The sequence below is a fragment of the Crassostrea angulata genome, chromosome 2, assembly GCF_025612915.1.
Source record: "Crassostrea angulata isolate pt1a10 chromosome 2, ASM2561291v2, whole genome shotgun sequence".
Classification (NCBI taxonomy): Eukaryota; Metazoa; Mollusca; class Bivalvia; order Ostreida; family Ostreidae; genus Magallana; species Magallana angulata.
This window is the reverse complement of record NC_069112.1, coordinates 56,097,800-56,121,587: the sequence shown is the minus strand read 5'-3', so window position 1 is coordinate 56,121,587 and position 23,788 is coordinate 56,097,800. Positions and strand designations below refer to the sequence as shown.

The 23,788-nt window shown below is 31.5% G+C and overlaps 1 protein-coding gene and 1 pseudogene across 1 annotated transcript; one reads left to right on the top strand and one right to left on the bottom strand.

The window, feature by feature from the left end:
• Positions 1-5,697: 5,697 nt before the first annotated feature.
• On the bottom strand, positions 5,698-7,504 carry LOC128171597 (uncharacterized; annotated as a pseudogene).
• A 2,884-nt stretch (positions 7,505-10,388) lies between these two features.
• LOC128174527 (adhesion G protein-coupled receptor B1-like) lies at positions 10,389-19,707 on the top strand (the record flags this gene model as incomplete). The annotated part of the gene is made up of 22 exons (XM_052840063.1): positions 10,389-10,395; positions 10,535-10,795; positions 11,422-11,556; positions 11,958-12,065; positions 13,451-13,545; positions 13,655-13,831; positions 14,647-14,718; positions 15,381-15,486; positions 15,569-15,706; positions 15,869-15,932; positions 16,126-16,264; positions 16,441-16,493; positions 16,603-16,711; positions 16,802-16,905; positions 17,007-17,109; positions 17,493-17,670; positions 18,308-18,377; positions 18,515-18,581; positions 18,748-18,833; positions 18,979-19,105; positions 19,313-19,354; positions 19,546-19,707. Coding segments are annotated over exons 1-22 (2,403 nt in total), but the record flags the coding sequence as incomplete, so codon positions are not given.
• Positions 19,708-23,788: the final 4,081 nt, after the last annotated feature.

Below are 23,788 nucleotides of genomic sequence, written 5' to 3'. Positions count from 1 at the left end.
CTGACGTTTAACAAATGCTGACTAACCTGTTTATATTTTATTTACCTTTTTACACACTTACTTGTTGTAAACAGGACACGAAAAAATACCCGGTAATCAACAAATGAATGTTAAAAGTTATAAATATATAAGAATTCATCTTGTAACAAAAATTAATACGACACCGAGGGAAAACGACTCTGATCGCCAGTGCATGAATTATAATCAGGAAATCGGAGAGAAATTTTTGTTGAATAATTTAAAATAGAAACACTCTTTTCAATAGGGATATAAGAAAACATAAAACAAAAACGTTTCATTCTATAATTTTCTTTTAGCCATATAGTAGGAGCCAAGTAGCACGCGGCGCGTGGCGTGATTTGTACTGTTATACCTAAACTGATTGACAGGCGAAGCACGTGGAGTCCTGAGATAAAATCCCGCTCAAATGACCAACTATAGAAACCTAAAGCGAAATTCTAAATAATAAAGTTCAGTGATAAAATTTTAATTTAAGTATTATAATCAACACACAAGTTCTCTCTCTCTCTCTCTCTCTCTCTCTCTCTCTCTCTCTCTCTCTCTCTCTCTCTCTCTCTCTCTCTCTCTCTCGCTCTGAGGGTGTATGTGATTGTGTGCAAACCATTTGGAATTATAAGATTTTTATTTGTATGAATTGAATTCATTTATTTAAGACTCATGGTTTTCATAACGATTTCAACACAATGACTAAAAGTTTGTACCGCGGACGATGAACATATAGATTGATCTCGACGGTTAAAATTTCGACGCTATTTCACATCACACATATAAGATTGAAAATAAATTTTAAAAGAGCTGTGTTTGTGCTTACATGTACTTGTTATATCATTCAACTATTTATAATTTTATTAATCAGTTTTTTTTGGTACATTAATGTACTCGGTAAATGATATTTTTATCGCAAGTTAATATGTGAAAATCCCGCATGTATAGAGTCGCTGAATTGTTCCACGGATCCACGCGCCGATAGTCTTTCGTGTAGTTGTTTGTGTCCATTTCTACAGACGGTTCTTTTGTTTTTTAGAGATTAAGAAAAGCTATGAAACTTACAAAGTAGAAGTAAGATATATTCAGACTATACACACGACAGATTGTGATGAGTAACCTAACAGGTGCCCGTGGAAAGGTTAAATACCGGCATCTCGTGTACACCTATTTAAGCGTCCAAATATACAGAGTTAGTTGTGAAGTACAATAACTGCTAAAAACCAAAGAAAGACAATAATACCTGTTGTGTATAGAACCAAAGATCAGCTTCTGTACACGTGTTTCGCACGAGTGATTTTTGTTCATGTGAAATCACGACGCCATTACCAGCTATGCGGGAAATAAAGTTGAAAGTTATTTTATGGAATGCGTGTCCTTTTTATCCGTTCAATGATTGCATTTAATGCATTAAGATTTTGTACATGTATTTATTTACAATTCATCATACATGTATGGGTGATTTTTTGTTTATTTATTGGTACATAAATAGCTCAAGAACAAATCACTCGAGTCACCGGTAATATGTGGTTGTCATTTACATTTTCTGGGTCTGCGTAACTTAAGTCGACATTTTTTTTAATTTAAAAAGGATATAAAATTATATATAGATATATTTCAACCTTGTTTAGCCATAGTGTATATACATGTATATATTTCTAAACAAACGCTACTTTCTAACGTTTCGGGTAACGAGATATCTCTCTCTCTCTCTCTCTCTCTCTCTCTCTCTCTCTCTCTCTCTCTCTCTCTCTCTCTCTCTCTCTCTCTCTCTCTCTCCCGAGAATCACTTAGAGCTATGTAAAGTCCAGTATGTACCCAATGTTTCAAACATTTCATAAAAATAATCAAAATAGTATGACCACGGATTGTGTGAACGTTAATAGTTTACAATGTTTAAGAAATCCGCGATGCAAGTTTTGTCGAAAAACAAAGAAAAAATTACGGTCTAAGAAAGGAAATATTTTTGTGACTGTTTCAATAAGAATAACAGTTTTAAATCTTAAAATGTGTTATCAAATCGCGTATAAAAAATCTAGCAAAATATTGAACTTATCTGGTCAGCGATAATCTCCGTCCATATTCATCGAAAGCCATATTCATCAATAAGCCATATATGGAAGTTGCACGCTTATTGCACGGTACGGTACGCTTTTTGTCCGTTTGGAGGCGGGTCTTGCATAAATTATCTTTCACGCTTTGTGAACGGTACGGTTCGCTTTGTGAACGGTACGGTTCGCTTTGTGAACGGTACGGTTCGTTTTGTGAACGGTACGGTACGCTTTGTGAACGGTACGTTTCGTTTTGTGAACGGTACGGTTCGTTTCTTGCACGGAACGGTACGGTTCGTTTTAGAGATGTAGTAGCACGTTTCAGGGTTTGTACATGTAAATACTAATTGGACATATACAGGAAATGCCTTTGACAAGGTACTTGATGATAAGAAATGATGACTGTATTCAAGGACATTTAAAAATTGCGACAAAATTAAATTTTAGAATGGGCTTATTTCTTTTAATTGTAAAGATGGCCATTTTTAAACCAAACTTTACGTCATTTACTTTGTTAACTCAACAAAGCTTGTTTTACATCAAAGTAACGAGAAAATAATTAGAGTATATTTACAAAACTCTCTTGACCAAAAATTATTTTTTGTCGTACAATCAAAACGTTAAAGACAGAAATTAAAAAAGAAATATTACATTAACTAATATACAAGTGGTAGCGGTGATTTAAAGGAGCAGGATACTAAAAAAATGTTGTACAATAAATCAGTTAATTGGCATGTACTATAATTGTAAATCGTATTTTATTTCATTTGTTTGCTTCATTATTTCCCGGGGACAATTATTAAATCAAGAAAATGGATTGCTTAATTTGAACGTCCCGTTTCTATCGGATATTCCACTGGAACTTTAATCTATGACGTCACACCTTCTATTCCGGTTTGTTTAATCAAAATGGCATCGGTATAAGCAAAGCATGATATTCCCTCTAAATGAAACGTTCTAACAAATTTGAAACAATATCGTTTTAAGACCCCTTTTTACCTTTCCACTGAATTACAGACCACCCTCAAACGAAAAATGTTCGTTGAAATCGAAAAGAGGTTATTCTCAGAGAAATCTCCGCGTAGATGTGGAAATTTTCAACAGATACCAAGTATCTTAGAAACTATTTGACGTCGTTATTTCGGCATGGTAACTCCGAGTTTAAAGATTGTATTTTTATCATCCGATTACATAAAACATACTTATTGGGTTAGCAAAGAACTTGACTTCGAATAGAATTTACTCGAAGTAGTTTTCAACATTAAATGATAGCTGTCATTTATTTAATAACAATGCATATATTTATGCCTACAAGCATTTATTCTTAAGATCGGCGTGTGAACCTAAATATGATAAATTTTGTTCCGTCGGATACTTGTATAAAGAAAAGTATAAAGCAGTGTTTTATTCGGAGCACTCTATTCATTGTATACGTGACAACAGAGTAGATGGTGTGACGTCAAAATAATCATTCTTTTTTTTTTTGGTTTTGAATGCAAAACAGTTCTACATTATGTCAGCCACCAGTAAATACGATTTCCCTAACTTCAACCGTGCATTAAAGCTTAATAATGTATTTAGAAAAAAAAAAACAGCATGGATGCATTTGATAATTTTAACCATTTTTTAAATATAAATAAAATATGTTTTTTGAATTTCCTTCCCCATATAAATGTTATGCTTTACTTTACAATATAAATTGCCCAAAGCCTGACTCCTGATACAGTTGACGTTTTATGTTAATTTATTTCGGTGCCTCACGTGGACAGTTTAACTGTTATGATAGGTAAAAAGCTAAAAAATCAATTTAATTAACAGTTAACTTTTTATTATTAGTTAATAGCTAAAAGCATAAAATAATCAAACTACATGTTATCCTTTTTAAATCCTCTGTGCATTACTAGTTCCTTTATTATCACATGACAAGTGTTTTTGTTGTTTGTCTTTTTCGTCCTAAGGCATTGGTGTTACCCATTTTCTTATTCACACTGAAATAGGAACTTCCCATTTTCTTTGAGTATCATATCTTCAATGAAGAGGCAAATTACCGCAAAAAGACATATTAGCCCTACAATTTATGTAATCAAGCCACCATCATTTAAACTTCCTTTGTATGTTCGTCTAACATGTGGTAGTATAAATAATAAGAACAAAAAATACAGTGACAGTTATATGATTAAATAAAAGGAAACAGTATAAAATTAAACTGTATTTTCAATGTAGCGTAATATTTTCAATAACGGTATTTACTTTTACCTTCCCATGTAAGAGTGTATTTTAGGTACTAAGAGAGTCTAACTTTTTAATGAGGTGATTGGTTAATCCTTTATGTTGTAACACTTAACAATAAACCGTCTACTTTATCAAATTCTTATTAGGGCATCTTTCTGAAATGTGATCTTTATACTTTAATTTAGTGGGGGGTTTTTGGTACTATATTTAAACTAATTTTGAAAATTGTCACATATCTGATTTTAAACAAGCTTTGATATACAATCAGTTCAAAAATATTCTTTACAGCATACACCATAGCATAGCATTGAAATCGCATACCATAACATACAATCTCTCATAGAACTGTTTTCGTCATATCATACCATTGTTTACCATAGCATAGCATACATAATAAGTTTAACTCTGTTTTAAATGTTTTTATCTAACAAAAAATAGATGTTCACATAGCTAAATGGTGGTACACTTTTGTTTCTTTTTTTTTTTACTTCCAAATGTGTGGAACTCTGTGTAAATAGGCGTTTTTGTTCAAATCTCATTGCATAACATAGGATAGTATACAATACCATATCATTAAGCCCTTTATTTCAATTTCCCATAGCAAAGCATACAAATCTCATAGCATTGCATTGGAAACCTTTAGCATTAAAATCGAATATCATAGTATAACATAGGATGGTCATGGTAGGGGGCTGCGAAACCTAATTTATGGATTAAACTGTTGAAACATAGCATTTTTTGTGGTTTCTCATATAACCATTCGAATCCTCTCAATTGTATTCATTTATTTTAAATTTTGCTCAATGTCATGACATAGATCAACGTTTGATTAAAAACTCTTCTATTAGTTATGAGCAATCGAATTCTAAAATGACTAAGTCAAATAACATGTCTTTCTGTCTATCGAAATCATGCATAATCATGCATAATTAGTACATTACATTTAGAATTGTTCGTTGTCTTTACTGGCCTTTCATCTTTTAAGCTGTTAAATGCTACTCTCCACTCATCTGGGACATCTTCATCTAATGTCTGTTCATAAGTATTCCTGCAAATACGAATGAAATTAGTTCCCACAATAACAGGCACAATTTTTGAATAATTAGTCTGAGGAACTACAAGAGCAGGTATCGCATAAGATGAGTTACCAAAACAGGGTACACAAATTTCTAACTCTACATAACCACTGTAAGGTAGTAAACTGCCATTGGCACTTTGAACATTCAGTTCAAGTTCTGACATATCATGCAAAGTTGGCATAGGATTCAAACATTTGAAAAATTCTTCTGAAATGCATGATACCATAGAGCCTGAATCAATCAGTGCTTTGGTCTTGACACCATTGATAAATATTTCAGTATCATTGGATTCACCAAGTAATCTAGAAAATAAACTGTCAGTATTTTGTTGATTTGTTGTTCTGATAGGGCTTTCATTAATTGCATCCTCTGTTTGCCCCACAACAGAAGATGATATTAGTTTAAATTGTTACCTCCAACCTGACCAGAGTTACCACTTTTAGTCTGCTGATTGCGCGACTGATTCTGCTTTTGGAATTGCCTCCTATGTTGCTGTGAGTAGTTTCCACTGCCTCTTGGGTAATATCTTTGTCTACCCTGAAAGGAGTCTGATCTGTAAGCATTTTGTGGATTATAATTGTTTGATGAAACATTTTGCTCTAATTTACCCATGCGATCATCAAGCTTTTTCATGTGACCAAGTAGATCTGAGAGTTGTTTCTGCATTTGTTCAAATTCTGAATTCTGAATAGTGAGAGAATCAATATTTGTCAACATGGAAACACTAGGCTTTGTAACTGCATTGACAGATTTTAAATTATTTTCCTCTTGTTCTATCTGTCTCACTTCTCTCAGCAGTGAATAAAACTCGTTAACTGATTCATACTTATGTCTGGTAGCATTTCTTAATTGAGCGCTTCTCAATCCAGACCAGAACTTTGACCTTAACATTGCGTCTTTAGCACTAGAGTCAATGTGACCTAATCTTACAGCTTTTGATATACATTGTTCCAATCTAGAACCATAGGTAACAATTGCCTCACCTTCTTTCTGATGATCTGCATAGAAATTCTGCATAATATTTTCAGGTGTGCAGACATTCCCATAAAAGTCTTCCAATTTCCCGAGAATGTTGTCAATCGTGGCATCTTCACCAAGAGGGATTAAGATTTCACGCGCTTGGCCCTTCAAAGAACTACGAACAAGCTGTAATAAAGCATTTTCTGATAATTGGCTCTTAAGGCATCTAACCTCATAAGACCAAACTTCAAAACTGACATCCCCTTTTTGTAATGTTTCGCTACCACTAAAAGATGGCAGTTTGACTGGATTTGGGTTGGAGTTCTGACACAGAGCACTAGTCATAGTAGAGTTAAATAACCTGGGGAAGGGCAAACTCACCTTGGACTAAACTTTGGCCTAGCATCCTCATCTGCAGAAGAAAATGGTAACCTGGGATTACAAAAAGGAGTTTGTTTGACACTATCAGCTTTACACTTCAGTAACATTTGATATTCTTCCTTTGGAATAACCCTGTAATGATTTTCTGAATTTATCTGACTGATAAGATCTTCCAATGAAGTTTCATCATTACTCGCCATAGTGACACTTACTTCCCTCAGACACTGAGACAGACACAAAAGCAAATTGAAAATAATTATCGCAATGCGCATTTGTTCTACCATACAGACATGAAGCATACACACTTAATCTAATGCACACACGACTTGAAGTATCTAATGACAACTGTATACACTAAGTCATTACACAACTAATAAATACCCGATTGTCAGTCTTCTTTGTCCAAATGTCCTGGTGTCCTGTATTCAGGGTTAGTCAAGGCTGCAAATAAATATCGTGAAATGCAACGCGCGCAGTTGACCAATAATATTTAGATCATAGGCTGGGGTGGGCAGGGGTGGGGAAAATTGTTCACGAAAACACAAAAAAAATCTAAGACAGACACATTGACAGTCCACAAAACACATATGACAACATCAACATATGCTAAACAAATCATTGAGTAAACGTCTACATATTTTCAGTGTAAATATCGTTCATAATCGCGATTCCGACTGATATTATACCTAGGGAAAACACGTTTCTACACTTCCGGAAGTACAAAATCAAAACACATGAAGAAAAAATCTCGAGCCCGATCACTTTCACGCTTGAATAGCACGCACCTTGCACACAGCCGGCTTTACTCTCATTCAATCAACATAAACGACATGTAAACAACAAAGACAATTGACATTACAAACAAATCAGACATTTACAAAACATAGAACATATAAATAAATGGATAGCACTTGTTCACATTTAATTGGAATTTTTCACAGATGGAAATTCTGTAATCGATGCTATCACTGCGCGCAGTTTTCGACGCGAATACACCTGTTCCCGCACTAGATCAAGAGATCTCCACAAATAATCGGATCACTGGACGGTGTCCTGAATTGAGCTCATCTCCGAGTATGAACAATAGCTAGCCATGGTATGAACAGATGAATAGTAGTAGTGGTCGACGGAGCTCGCTCACTTATAAACTGAAGTTGTAGGCCTACTTTTCACAAGGATATTGGCACTTTCACACAGCCGCCTCGAACATGTCTGGCCCTGGTGTTGGAACCTTGTCCCTGGAGCTGGAATCTGGACCCTGGTTTCCTTCAAAGCATAAACAACGTGGGCGCCATTGTCACAGGGTCGTTAATAAATAACGATCAAAGACTTGGATTCGTACTTTGCTTTTATATTATATATGAAAAGAAATCTAGAAAACACAGAAAACACATTCACAACACAACACACACACGTTGACGAAAGATATTGACGAAAGACAATTACATGTACTACATATTAAATTAAATTACAAACACAATGGTTTTCCCAATTATAATACCGGTGATTTACCGACAATATCACTGAACATGGTGTTACAATAATATGTTTAACAGTGATCTTACCAGGTATCCAGGACTTTAAATAATAAATAAATAACTGGATCTTTGAAGATCAGGAATGGAATATAACAGTAAATGATACTAGCGCCGTAAAGGGTAGAATCTGTGGGTACTAGATTTGGCGGGACTTGCGCTTATATAGTGAGCGAAGTAAGTAAATCATGCATATTAATGAGTTTAAAGTCGTCTGTCATTGGTCAATAAGACATATATACATGTACCTGGTCACTAAATCCTAAAAATGGAAAAACCACGTGACTTATCACAACATTCACACATGCACTCATTCATACATACAGCAATGCGTTCTATCAGCAATGCGCGCTGATGAACATTAAATAAATAAATTAATATGAACTGTGACAATAAAAAGGTTTAAATTCACAATGTTTTACAAAGCCTATTTGTCGTTGTTTTCAGAATAAATCCTGACATTCCGTTATAAAGGTTACAAAACGAAAAAACCGCACGATCACGCACGAACACCCACGGTAAAAAACGCAAACCATTTTTCCGGATACACGCACGATCCCGCACGTTACACGAACGATCACCCACGTTACACGAACTATTTAACACGAGTGGCTTGTCAACAATAACGTTGTTACCAACGTTAAGTTACCATTTTCTTTTAAGGGGGGGGGGGCACAGAGTGCAAAGGTGAAAACTTTATGGATTAGGGTAGCATAATTGTGTTTTTTCCGTACCATTTTCAATATCTGGGGCGTCATGTAAATAAGTGAAACAAGGGAATTAAAGAATTGCGAATTAGATGTAACACTATAAAAATCTGAATATTGAAAGATTCACACGAAATAATGTACATTTCGTTGTTTTTCTTTAGTTAATTTAGCGCTTGGTAGACCAACATATCAATATCCAAAAAGCTTCAAATACAACACAAATTCAACCAATGCTGTGGATGGGCAGAAGTCGGATTTATACGTCAATGGTGGGCAATGCTCATGCACTAATATAGGACAAAACGCCACCTGGTGGGTTAATCTGACCAGTATTTACAGCATCCATGATATCCGGATATATTACCCCAATAGTATGTTTCTGTATATATAGTTGCAAAAACACTTTTAAACACTTTTAAAAACTTAAATGACATGATACCGGTCTTTTTTAAAATTTTGTATCGTTGTTTAACAAGGGCCTTACGCTAGGCGAAATCTTTGTAAATTTGTCAACGTTATTCTACAGACCATGTATTCTACATCAAAATATCGTGCGAGTAATTGAGTTTTTACTAAAAGTTTAATGAGGAACATTTTTCAAAATGCTTTCGTTTCAATATAGCGCAGGGTATAATGTTTCCCAAAATAAAACGTGTTTGTTAAAACAATTACATTGTACATATATCAATGTACACTTACGAAAATATAGCTAGAAAACAGTAATCATATGATTTCATCCATGTTTAAAAGAAAAACTAAATTGAAATTCATTAAAATAAAACTTGCAGGGTATGCATTTTATATTGTGTTATATTAGTCCGAGATTCAAATACATCATGCATTGTACATCAAACTTTTATGTATGGCTTTATTAGAAAATGAAAATCAATTCTGACAGTTTCATAATTTTGAAAGATACTTTTTTTACCATCGATAAATGTAACTGAAATATAATTTAACTGTGTACAAACATCATACATAACCTCGGACATTGGTTGACAACTTTTGTACATGTGTCAATATAGTTCTGTTTTTTCGTTTCGATTATTGTAGTGCCTAACATATTATTGTGAACAGCCAAAACATGAGGTGAATTTAGATAAGTTTGGATTGAAGAATGCTCGCTGACATAAACTTTTATATATTTTTCATTTTTTAAGAATGAAAATAAACAGGAACACATTTTCTGAAATGCAATAAAAACTTAATAGAATTCCAGTTGATATACAATCAATGATTTTATCTATGAATGTAATAATTCATTACACAAAACATTTGTCCCCCATTAAATTATTTACCAAAAAGTATTTAAGAAAATTTAGTTTTTGTGCTGTGGATTTTGTTCTAGTGTACATTTCAGACCAATGATAATTACTATAGATTACAAGAACTAAGACATTCTAAATACTCATTTAGAAATACATGAGTATAGCAATGGCATGTACAGAGTTATCTGAAAGGAAGCATTTTATAAAGAGAAAACTTAACAATCGTTTCTTACAATTTTTAACGCTTTCTATGTATTTGTGTTTCCTAATGGTAGTTCACAAAAAATAAACTAGTTAAAATTTTCGATATAGATTCATACTGGTCAGTTAGGGAAAAAACGCAGCTTTTGGGATTTTCTATATACGTCTCCAATACAACCAGCAAATCGGATGGGGTTTTGTGTTATATAGACGACAACTTTACTCTGGACACTTTTCCAGACGTTTTTGATACCCCATGTTCTCTGAATGGACAATACGTGATATATTACAACGAGAGACTGCCCAACGTTACCTACTTTTACTACTATGTGCTTTCTGTATTCATCTCTCTTTGCGAAGTTGAAGTGTATGGTAAGTATTTCAAGCGTAAAACAGGATAATTTACAGAAAAGAAAAAAATATTCCATTTAAAATTGTAACGTTTTCCAAAATAAAATTATGAGCCTAAAAATGTAAATTAGGGTGGTGTCGTGAATTAGTAAATGCAATGGAGATCTTTATGCATAGGTTTAAATGGTGCATATTTACATGCCTTGTGTTTAATTATATGTACCTCCATGCCAGGCTCATTGTCATTGTAAATGAACAAGATGAATAATTGGCAAGTTATACTGTTTACATGAAATGAGAACGCATTATAATTGTCGATTGTGAAATCAGCAGCAACATTCTATATATTCAGAGTTTGAAACAAAGTGTTTACCAGTCAATAATTTGACACACCATAAATACCCCTTATCAGCTACTTATTTTTACAATAATATTCTGACTAGTTATTTCATCATTGTAAAAAAATATTCTTGGTCTGAAACCATCATTTAGAAAAAATAGTTTTGCATTAAATTTAAATAATTGAGACCGTTTACTATGTCTATATTCAAAAAAATTTAACTCAACTTCATCTTAAACTATAAAGTAATTAAAAACAAACCTAAATTTTATAACCAAGAATTTAAAAAAAATCTTTATTTGTTTAGGGTGCCCTGTACCTGGATACAACGGTGATGATTGCTACATTTCTTGTTCTGACCCCGATTGTCGCAAAAGTCACGTCAAGACGGGCACCTGTCAGGGCTGTGATTCGAGATATACAAAACATCAATATGTATTTGGTATTTACTTCTCATGAAATAATAAATTTATGAATGAAATAATAACGATATGTTAACGTTTCAAACTTCCATTTTTTATATTTAATGTTGCTTCAACATTATTTGGAGATTAAGCATGACTGTTTCGTCATATATTTGTACCTCAACATCGAGGGTTCGTAACAATAATGATACCTAAACCTAAGATATTGCTACAGAAGGGCTTAAGTGTATTCTTTGACTTTTGAAATCCGTAACAAAATAAGCTAAAAATTAGAAAATATGTGTAAATGACATTCTACACCCATGTATATTCATACATGTTTGTTAGTAAATTATCTCCATTCTTAAAGATTTGTGAACTGAATAAATTTCCTTAATGACACATTTTGCTATAGTTAACAGATGTATGTGTTTTGAAGATCCTAAAGAATTGATGAGTTGCAAAGATGAACAAATATATGGAATATTATGGAATACTACCATGGCGGGAATAACTTTAAAAGAGCCGTGTCCTAAATATCAAAAAGGTAGCATAGAGCAAATTGTTATAAAAAGTTGTATACAGTTGTTATTTTTTTTTTTTAATTGCAAAAACAGTTTTAAGTTTTTACCTACCCGTGTATTGTTACATGTATAACTTGTGTAGAGACGTTTGTTCATCGACGTACTCTCTTTCTCTCTCTCTCTCTCTCTCTCTCTCTCATTCTTCATCACTCTCGCTTTCTCTCTCTCTCTCACACAGACTAGAAGATACGTTTTAGAAGATGGATACGTAAGACTTTATCATGAGATTTCTGATTCATACATTTATATACTTTATTATTCTAGATACATAAAAATTGATATTTATTGTTACAAAAATTATTCAGTTAAATAAAGTTACGTCGTAATCGCTATATTGATATAAAATGTTAGTAACTATGTAAAATTTTGTATAAGTATACACTAAGTGTATTTTGATACGATCGTTTGAAAACTTGGTGTCGAGTCTTTTTTTTTTCTTTTTTTTTCTTTTTGCTGTTAACGTTTCCTGCGCAAATGCACATAAACGTAAATCGTATAAAGATATACAAAAGATACAACACAAAAGATAATATTTACTTCTCCTTACATTTAGATAATCTTATAAATCAACTCATTCCGATGTCGAATGTTTCACACAATATTCTTTAACAGCTTTAAAATTGTTGTTTAAGGACATCCTCGAGTAAATGTCCTTATTTTTTCTTTTGAATTTTGTCAATACATTTCTCGATACATCACCAGGAACTTCTTGATTTTTGAATTATATTAATTAAAAATAACAATTTTCTTTGTTATTTGCTCTCTTGAATATGAAACTTTATATGAATCATGCTGTGTAATATTCAAAGATAGAATTAATTCCACTAAACTGTGTATCAGTAATCGAAATGCTTCTAAAAATTGTTCACGTCTGGATCCACGCAATATTGAACTCTAGTCCCGTTCAACCAGACGCTCGGCTGTCTCCGTTAATCTCCGACTACGAAGAGAGACTCTCTGCTTGTCGGAGATTTACGGATATAGCCGAGCGTCTGGTTGCACGAAACTTTATTGAACACTGGCGTAAGAATACATACAACTACAAAATATAATTAAATTGTTCGTACTTTATAAAATCTGACTATTTTCAAGGTATTTAAAAAACGTTTCCTTGAAAACCAATGGTACAGCATACAGTTCACCGAATGTATCCATTATTTTCAAGATCTAAGTCTTGTCAGCGGTGATGATTTGTGCTCAGGTCCAAACACTGTTTCACTTTGGGTTTGCCAGAGTAACTGCATAGGACAGTTGATTAAAATCAACTCCCAAAAAGTGGTATATAAGAATGTTTCTCATAGTATAATTTGTTATGTTTATTATTCATTTACAAACAAATCTAATCTAGGAGTAGCAACAAGATTTTGTGATGAACATGGAGAATGGGAACCTCCTAACTTTATCAACTGCACCAACGAAGCTTTGGTGAATGCATCGTCACTTGTAAGTTACCTTACATAATGCATAAACAATGATTTATTACATCATGAGTGTATGAATCATTTTTTATTGTAGTAAAAATCTTTCAAAATAAGTTTTGTTTTTTTTCAAGTTGGAAAGTATCATCGGAAATGAAACACAGGATCAAGTAAACAATACTCTACAACTGATGAAAAACCTGACATCGTCAACAAATGGAATCGGTGCTGGTGATCTGAGTTTGTCCCTTGGTGTTTTAGAGAAGATTGTAACAGTAACCAACGCTACAGGATTACCTATCGAAAAAGAGGTCATGTATTGGAATTATCTACGTTATAACCTCTCATTCATTCACCTATTATTAAAAAGTGTTGGACTAGAAAATTGTGAAGAGTCGGCGAAAACGTTTCCCTCGTTATCAACACTGAATAATTGTTTTGACCCTTTTCACTCAAAAGTACTGATTATTTTCTTTGTTAAAGTGATATGATTTTAAAATGTACGTGTACCTGTTTTCTATGCCTGCAGCAAAAACTTAGAACAGTAGAATAAATTTGTAACTAACACGTTCAAAGTAAATTTTGTTTGTGATTCTACTTGCTTATTTTATATTCAATGGCAATTCATTGTTCCGTCCTTCTCCTTTTGATTTATTCAATGGAACATGTTCAAAGCACTATGTAAATCTTGCCTAAATAGTCGGATTAACATGTGTCATAAGAAGCGTTTACTCATAAACTGTTTCACTAAGTCTTGTGTTTCTAAAATATGTAACTAAAATTATCAACAGCAAACTAGTTATGACACAAATATTTGCATATGGCTCTCTTATTTCAGTTCTCTGATTTTAGGTGAAAGATAATTTTATGTTTACCGCAATTCGCACTTAACGTCCATTGTCTTAATTTGTTGATGTATAATGTCCATGTTATCTTTATTAGTGTATACCTGAATAATGCACAGACACAAAAAAGAACAGATATTTCACGGTGTTGGAATAATTAGTGTGTCTTTTAGGATGTCGCAATATACAGCTTACAATGTACACAAAGAATACCGTTCACAATGTCAATTTCCTTATAAATTTAACAGTAACGATATTTTATATGTTTTAATTAATTTCAGGTATTTTACGCTGTTATTGATAACATTTTATCGCCCAATAACTCAAACTCTTGGACTACTGTAAGCAAAGAGGTAAATTTACATTATACAATATTGTAATATAAATCAAAAACAAATCATTTGGTATAAACATTTTAATGAAGTTCTTGTATTTGTGTATTTATTAACTAAATATGACAAAGTTAAAAGTTTTCAATACTTACAAGAGCATACTTGTGGCCTGGAGCACAATCAATCCATCGTTTAATGTCAAACCTGAAAGATTTATTATATTAACCAGCTTAATATTTCGATCATATGTGCATGGTCAACACTTGTTTCAGGTCATTGTACATCACTTACTGATTTTCAGAGTGAGGTGTTACAAAGAATTCTAACAGGAGTTCGAATACGCTTTCGTTTAAACGAACACAAACATAATATTCAATGTAAATAAGTATTTTGTGTGAAGTATTTGGGATTGTTCTTTTGTTACAGAGTCCAAACATCTCTAAAGCGTACAATATTCATTTTACAAACAATCCAAAACTCAAATTAAAAAAAAATTGACAAGTGATAAATTTATCTGAAACTTTAATTTTAACACATAATGTAAGAAAAGTTCAATAAATTAGGTAAGGAAAAAAAAGTTAAAAAAAAACATGGAATGCATCTAGCAGAAAAGTATAACGCTTCATTGTGGTTTATTTGCTCACTAATATCAATTAGTATTTTACAAAGTTTGTTACTTTTAGACAGAAAAAGACCCCAGCTTTCTCCTAAAAAATATGGACCGTTTCAGCAAGATTACACTCCAAAACGACAATATTACAACGACTAAATTTAACGGATCTAATTTTGGTAAAAAACCATTTCCTTATCGTTTAGAATTGCCAATACATGTAGAAGAAAAAACACTGTATAAATTGATGTTTTTTTTAAGAGCTTGTTATCAACCGGGCAAATATCGATGAAACGGGAATACGTTTTCCGGATGAACAATCAAACAACGTTTCTCTAAACTCCGAAGAACGTTCTACCTTTCTAAAATTACCAAAACAAGCATCAAACGCTACAAAAGGTAAAAAAAAATATTTTTTGTTCGTTATATGCATTTATTGTTAAAGACAATTATGTAAAAACACGATTTAATTCACGATTTAATAACAATTATTGATACTGGAAGAGTATATCAACCAATCTTTCAATGTTTTTTATTTATTTTTTTTAATGTTTCCACAAGCGATCAACTATGTTGCTGTCCTATATAGAACAATCTCAGACATTCTGGAATCTGATTCTAACAGGTAAACTATTAAAACAAGTTTTCAGTTTTCGTTTAAATCTTTATTTACATCTAGCTTAATCTGTGTTAATCTGACAAATACTCAAACATCTGATTTGATATTATCATAATGTATGATTTTTTTTAATTTGCTTCGATACTAAACTTAATATATCTTACTCATATCTTTTTGGAAACTCAATTAAACCAACCAGTAAAGGGTTAAAAGGTAAACAGGGGGAAAAGTCTAAGCAAAGATCCTTTGTCAATTCCCCAATATTGTCCATCATGACACAGGAAGACCTAGGAGTGTTAAATCCACCTCTCAATCTAAAGTTTGGACACACTGTAAAAGTAAGATGTCAGAAATATGTGATTTTAGTTTACAGTTGACATAAAGTTATTATGTAAAATTAACTTAAAAGTTTCCTATTATTGCCGACGTGTAAAGTGCAATTAACCTAGGTTAATTCAATTGGTTTATTTAAGCTGTTTTTTTATATTATTTGTATCGTTCATTGTTTATTTAGAATACGTCTACAGAAATGCGCGCTGTATGTGTCTCCTGGGATTTCAATCTAAAGTATGTTATTGTGAACAAATTGTTTTCTCTGATTTTAAAATTAAAGTTTTTTTTATACAAAAGTTACAGCAATAAGTGGGTTTATTTCTAATTCATTTTTTTTATTTAGTAAATGGTCAGAGGAAGGATGCATTGTGAAACAAACAAATCGTCGGAAAACTGTTTGCCATTGCAACCATCTCACAAACTTTGCTATTTTAATGAGACCATACACTCAGGTATATGCCCCTTTTTTATACAAATAGAGTCAAAGAAATTAACAATGAAATTTGCTGTTGATATTCCAAGCTATCTCGACTACATTTCAGGTATCAGAAGAAAGTCCATTCTTAAAAACGATGTCACTTGTTGGCGTAGCTCTCTCCATAGCTTTTACGTTTCTTACTTCTTTGATTTACGTCCTGACATGGAGGTATGTAAGACTAATTTGTATCATTCATGCACAAATATAACTCCAACGAGTATACATGTACTACAGAAATTCAAAATCATCTAATTGTATGTAAATTTCAGATTTATAAGGAGTGACAAAAACGTCATGATGCTGAATATCTGTGGATCGTTAATACTGTCGTATACAATATTTATATCGTCAGTGGAACAGACATCGAATGAGGTAAAAATCGATTTCTACCTCCTGATAAGTGATAGGTTTTTGTGTGTACATATATAACTTCATAATTAAAATACAAACGTAGATCTTGCCAAAAAACATTCAAAATAAATTAATAAAATATACAATGTATTACGTAAAACACTCTGGTCACCGATGTGTGAAAATATAATTCTTAAGCATTTAATGTATACATGTACGTAGATTCTATAAAGAAAGAAAATAGTCCACAAAAATTCATAATGCATTAAACAATCATGTAATATTGTACCTAAATTATATATTGAAAATTATTGGATTGATATTTGTAAAATAATAATCTGTATACATGTACCGACACTGAGTATATATATAATCACCGGCGTTTAATTATTTTTATATTCCAGGTTGCTTGCGTCGCGATAACGGCCATTATCCACTACCTTTTCTTAGTGACCTTCTTCAGTATGCTTGGATTAGGTGTATATTACTTCATGAGTATTACAGTGACTTACTATGCCCTGTATGTTGCAAACAACTTCAAGTCTAAATCAAGGGTTCGTTGGTTTCTGGGTGGAATCTGGGGTATGTATTTGAATGAACCTTTCACGAGTTGGATTTAACCTTTTAGATATATTTTCATCGTAAGATATTTCTTTTTGTTTTATTTAAATAATTTTAAAATTTTAAAAAGTCGTATAGACTTTTCAAACATTCGTTTAAGTGACCGATTTTTTTATTTTATTTTTTTTTTTTTTTGGTATCATAATGCGATGAAATTTTAATTTTTTGGGGGGGTTGGTGGGATAAACTATAATCACAAAAATAAACCCTCATTTGAATTATATCTTCAGACTACATATGCATTCACATAAACAAAATATTATAAACAGCTGAATAATTCTAATACAATTTCTATGGAATCATTACAAGTTCATGTATCCATATACAAGTTAAATGGATACATGTTTACGTATTTTTAAAAGCACTTGGTTAATTATTTTCTTCAGCTTCATACATAATATTGTTGGAATTACTTCAATTCATTTCACGCAATTTGAAGGAGGTGGGGGTTAAAGCGATTTAAATTGCCCTTTCAACACGGTATACATTGGTCAAAAAAAGGATCGGGTAGTTGCGTAGAATACCAATATGGAATTAGATGTAAGTATTAAAAAAATAAGGATGATATTGTTTCATTCTCATAGCGGTTATTTTGCAGGTATACCGGTCATTATTACTGCAACAAATCTTGGAGCGTTTTGGGGTAAAGGATACCACCTAAAGTCGTAGTATGCGTATTTTACATAGTATTATCTTTGCAAGAACTAAAGAATGTATCTACTTTTACATACATACAGAATTTATTGCCATAAATATGTTTACCACTGACTCCAGTCGGTAAAGAAATATTTTTTTAACCTTTTAGCTGCTGGTTGTCCATCGAAAGTGGCTCTCTCTATTTGTTTATCATTCCAGTCTGTCTGATTAGTTTGGTAAGTTCTTGAGCAACAGATTCTACTATTCAGTTTTTCCTTGCACATCAAATTCTTCAAAAGCGTAAAGAAAATTGGTGATTTTTCAGGACATTGAATTTAAATGTTTCTCATAGAATTCAATGTTGTTTCTTTATAAAAAAAAATAATAGTTTTTTTTTTTCAGATCAACATTCTTATAATTGTTTCACTTTTGAGGGTGTTGTTTGCTTCAAGCATAGTGGCAAGGTCTTCACTGCAGAGGAAAGCGTCGTGAGTCAAATCAAGAAAAATCTTGATATTCATATAATATGGTTTACTAGCAGTGTAGAAAAAAAACTTGTTTTATTAGTACCTATGTCCCATCATAATCCGACAATTGAATATCAAACATAAAGTTTAACATAATAATTACTAGATCCGGTCTGCGGTCACTTGGAACACTTCTGCCAGTTCTAGGAGTAACTTGGCTGTTCGGAATCCTGGCAGTTAACGAAAATGCAGTTGTGTTTCAGTATCTATTTGTCATTGCAAATTCATTCCAGGTTTGATATCTTTATCATGTTTCTTTCGTGTTTGCTTTTTTTTTAACTTTGTTTAATATGCAGAGGTGTTTGGGGTAGTTATCTTAGAAAAAAAGAAGTTTTATTTCTTTCTTATTTCTTAAGTTTTATTTTATTTGTTGTTTTAAAAATCAGAATCATGTTTTTACTTACACATTGCCATTTTTATAATAAATATCTATTTTTCAGGGGTTCTTCATTTTTGTTTCACACGTTTTGTTGGACAAAAAGGTCAGCTTTCAAAATTTGTAATAAATTTTATTATGTACCTATACATATATAAAAATGACTATTATTTTTTTTTAAAAATCTTAATCTTGATTTAGATATGATCCTTCTTCTTTTTTTTATTTCAAAGAAAAATCTATGCGGATTTCATTAAAGTATCTACAGCAAATATTATATTTGCAATTTCTTGTCAGGTGAGGCAAGGCATAGGGAATAGATACCCGAGTTTGAGTACAATATTCAGTTTTGCTGAGCGAGGGACAAAAGAAACTACTATAAGTTCACCAAGCCCGTCGACATCTAAATCAAATGAACCAAAGGTAAGGGGAGAATGTTATTTTACACATGAATATCATTTTGAAATCAAATATGAAATATCAAAAGTATCTATAATTTCTTTTTAAATTAGATTAAAAAATTACATTATCAAGAATTCCTTCAATCAATTTTTAATCGCAAACGATATCATTCTTAGTTTAGGTTTAAGGCTAGCTTTCCAATCATGTGATCTTCTATCTACAATAAATCTTCGAACTTTAAGAGGATCAATCTGGTTGTAACTACTCGAGAAAAAAAATTATTTTTTTGAAAAAGAGTTTGGCAAACCAAAGAGAAGAAGTCTGAGTTATCAATGTCAGAAAAAACGATGTCTACAAGTTGTCCACAAAGTGTTTCTCATGCAAAAGTAAGACTTAAACGCCAACATTCAAGTTCAGATTCTTTGGAAAAAAATTAAGATAATGATAAATTAAAAATTTGAAGACACTAAAAATGTCACGACTGATTTTATACATTGAGCAAAATTTGCTATATTTTCAATCTTCATATCTTTATTTACAGAGAAATGAAACAAATTCTGATTAAACTTCTAATTTGTGAAAGAAAGAGAGAACTGTCGCAGACCCGAGGAAAAGAACAATTTTAACATAAGTTAACTGTAAAATGTTAAATGTACAAATTTTGCTTTTACCTTTTACTCGGATATTTCTCATAGATTAATGTTGCATCCAATAAGGTGGTTTAAATGTATCTTTACGATATATTCCTCATAGTGTATTACTTATCTTAGTATTAATCGTTCGGTATGAGATCTTTTATATACTTATAGTCATATAGAAAGCATATTAACAATTAAGTTCCATTTTCACAATATATCTTTAGTTCGTTGTAAGATGAGATGAAATTTTAAGAACAAGTTATATTATTGTGTCTGCTTTATCAATGCTAACTTCTACTTGCATTATATCTGCAATTTAATTTTTTTTTTAAATACTACATAAGCAATTTATATTCGTTCATCAATGTTTTATTAATTTAATTTATATTAATTTAATTACATGATTGCAGAACTTAAGCGTCATGAAGTTCAAAACAGTTATTACCTTCATTGTTGAACATAAACAATACTTTTGAATTTTAAGAAATATATATACCTGACTGTATACATGTACCATAGACAGGTCTTGACTGTTAATCCTATTCTCATTTGATAAACTATTTTATGCAACCTCTTTTATACTGTTGGTTTTTTTCTATTCTTTTGTATTCTTTTTATCATAATATATATATAATATCTTGTATTTTTTTTTATTTGTAACTCACCAATGCAAAAAGTAGCTTAAAAAAAAAACATATATACATATTGCTTTGATAAATATGTTTGTTTCGTTTAGTGATTTCTTTTTTCACTACATGTATTTTCAAACAGGATGGAAATACCATTGGAAGCATTTTATTTTTCTAATAATTTATAGGTGAAATACGAAACACAACTGTGAATTAATTCCAGACATTAAACGTAGCTGAAATCTAGAATATCATATAGTCTATACAATATAAGTATAGTAAATATAAGTAAGTAAAAGCAAAATGTTCAAGTTTATGTTGCCCGAAAAAAGAAAAAGCTTATTAATGGGGGGGGGGGGGGATCATCTGCAATCATTAAGAGTTAGTTCAACTTTGTTTTTCAGGTGGACAATGCATTGATTTCATTAATTATTGAGTTGTAACAAGACATATTTTACAAAACCTGTCAAATGAATAATGATATACTTTAAACAAGTCTTACAACAAAAGTCTTGAGAAGAAAGCAGAAAAAACAAAATAACCTCGTTGAGCACATGAAACACAGCCATATGAATGTTTCATAAGATTTCTTAATAATCTAAACTATAACAATTATAAGTTATTTTCATTCATTTATTTTTTTGGCCAAAATATATGATATATTGAAGAAGCGCCATTTTTTCTTCCCACGGAAACTTTTGTAACTTGGTTTAAAAGTTGAACAATTTCGCATATAATAGACATTTTTTCCATCACTTCTAAGCAAGCGATGGAGTATCTTTTCTGTTTTTTCTCGAACATAGTTGTTACATTGTAGGATCAAGAAACAGTGCATGGTGAAACTTAAGATAAGGAGTAGATAAACTTTGAATGTCATTGTGAAAAGTACGATTGCTTAAAGACTTCAATAAAATTACTTACGTATGAAAATGTTTCATTTTTGTTTTAAATTCAGCTGATAAAGGAGGATGTTGGTTTGTGTTAAAAGATTTCATCCTTTATTTAAAATTCCAACCCGTTAACTGTACTCTTTACAAGAATTTGTTAACCTTTAACATAATACATTTCTCTAAAAAGATAAACATAACTTTAATTTTATAAGAGGTTCATTTTCTTATCACAGAAGAGCAGAGTAGTCTAGTATTCACTGTGTGTTATCTTGTTTGTCACATCTGTCAATGTTATTCACGTTTCAACCATCACTTTTGCGTTAACTTCCTATAAAATTCATTTTTGCCTCTTTTTTCTTTTTCCCACTTTAGCTTTAAGATGTTACATCCTTCCTTGTCCTAAAATTATGATATGTAGCAACGTTTCAAACATTTGTGGATGAAAGTTGATTTATTTTAACAAAAATCACTAATTTACGAACAAAGTTTAGCAAAGGCAATTAATTAAGATTTATAGGGGTTTTGGTGGGAATTTCTGGGGGAGGCTTACAAATATAACCAAATATAATGTATTGTAATACAGTGCAGGTGTGATGACACCAAATATCAAATATATTTATACATGAAACAAGATGTATGTCATGTCAAGTTTACTGGAAAGTGCATATAATGTATAGCTAAGCAAACGAATGAAGTAAAAAAGCATAAAATTTATCATAATTTAATAATTATTTGTCAATAAAACAAAACCTCACATCAGACTTTTTTAGGATTATGATATGAAATGAAACAGATGCCTTTAACCCACACAAACACTACCTGTTTTAAACCTTAACTTGAATAATTTTGAATTGTCCATTTAAAGGATTCATCAAGCCCGCACCAAATTTTGAACAATATCATTTATCAATATGCAAACTTGTTCAAATAATGAATCGTTTAATGATGATATTTAAGGTGGATCTATACATCAAATAAGTGTAGGAGATTTTGTTGCATGCAGCTGATGCCATTGGTAGGCACGGTATTAAACAATATAATAATACCTTAAAGTACAATGCTCTATTTTGTACTAAAAATATAATATATCAATCTTGTTCAAGATTAATTTTTTTCAATTATTATTTTTCCAATTTTTAAACATTTCTATTTTTGAATCCTTTTGAAAATGAAATGTTATAAAGTTTTGAAACAAAAAAACCAATATTAACATGAAATGAAATTGTATAATTTTATTGGAGTCCACATTAATATGAAACTAAAATATTTGAAAAATTCCTATAAGACAAACTGCTAGAGGGAATCTCAGAAAAATCTGAACATATTCGTTGGTAATGAGATGAAAAAAAAAATTGAATAAAATTAAAAAATTAAAAGAAATACTGAACTATTGCAAATATCTTGGTACAGAAGATCCTACTTATAAGATGTCTTCCCTTATTTTACCTGGTTTCAAATATCTTGGGACCAATTTTGTAATTACTAGAAATCACGAGGAAAAGAAAATACTTATAAATTAGTACAATTTGCCAATAAACTACCAAACGCCTGCAATGAAGTAACCGCTTCTACAGTTGGTATTTCAACACGTGTAATACATGTAGGATGTCCCTAAGCGATAATTGAATTTTACCTTCAAGTTTCATAAATACCGTTGAATGTTAATTGTCCGCCATTTTGACCTAGTAAAAGCCATTTCTTGAAGACCAGCATATTTTCTCGGATTCGGCATACTTTTATTATAAAAAAAAAAAAGAAACATGCTGGACCAAATGAGAATTATCTGCCGTTCAAAGTAAAAAGTTTCTTTTGGACTTAATCGGACCAAATAAAATATTAACGTATCCCCCCCCCAAAAAAAAAGATACTTAATACATATTTGTATATACTTGATGTCGCGCACATGAAGTTCTGATGAAAGAAATCTGCAGATAAAAGGTTTATATTTCAGAAATAACATTTTATACAATTTAATAATATA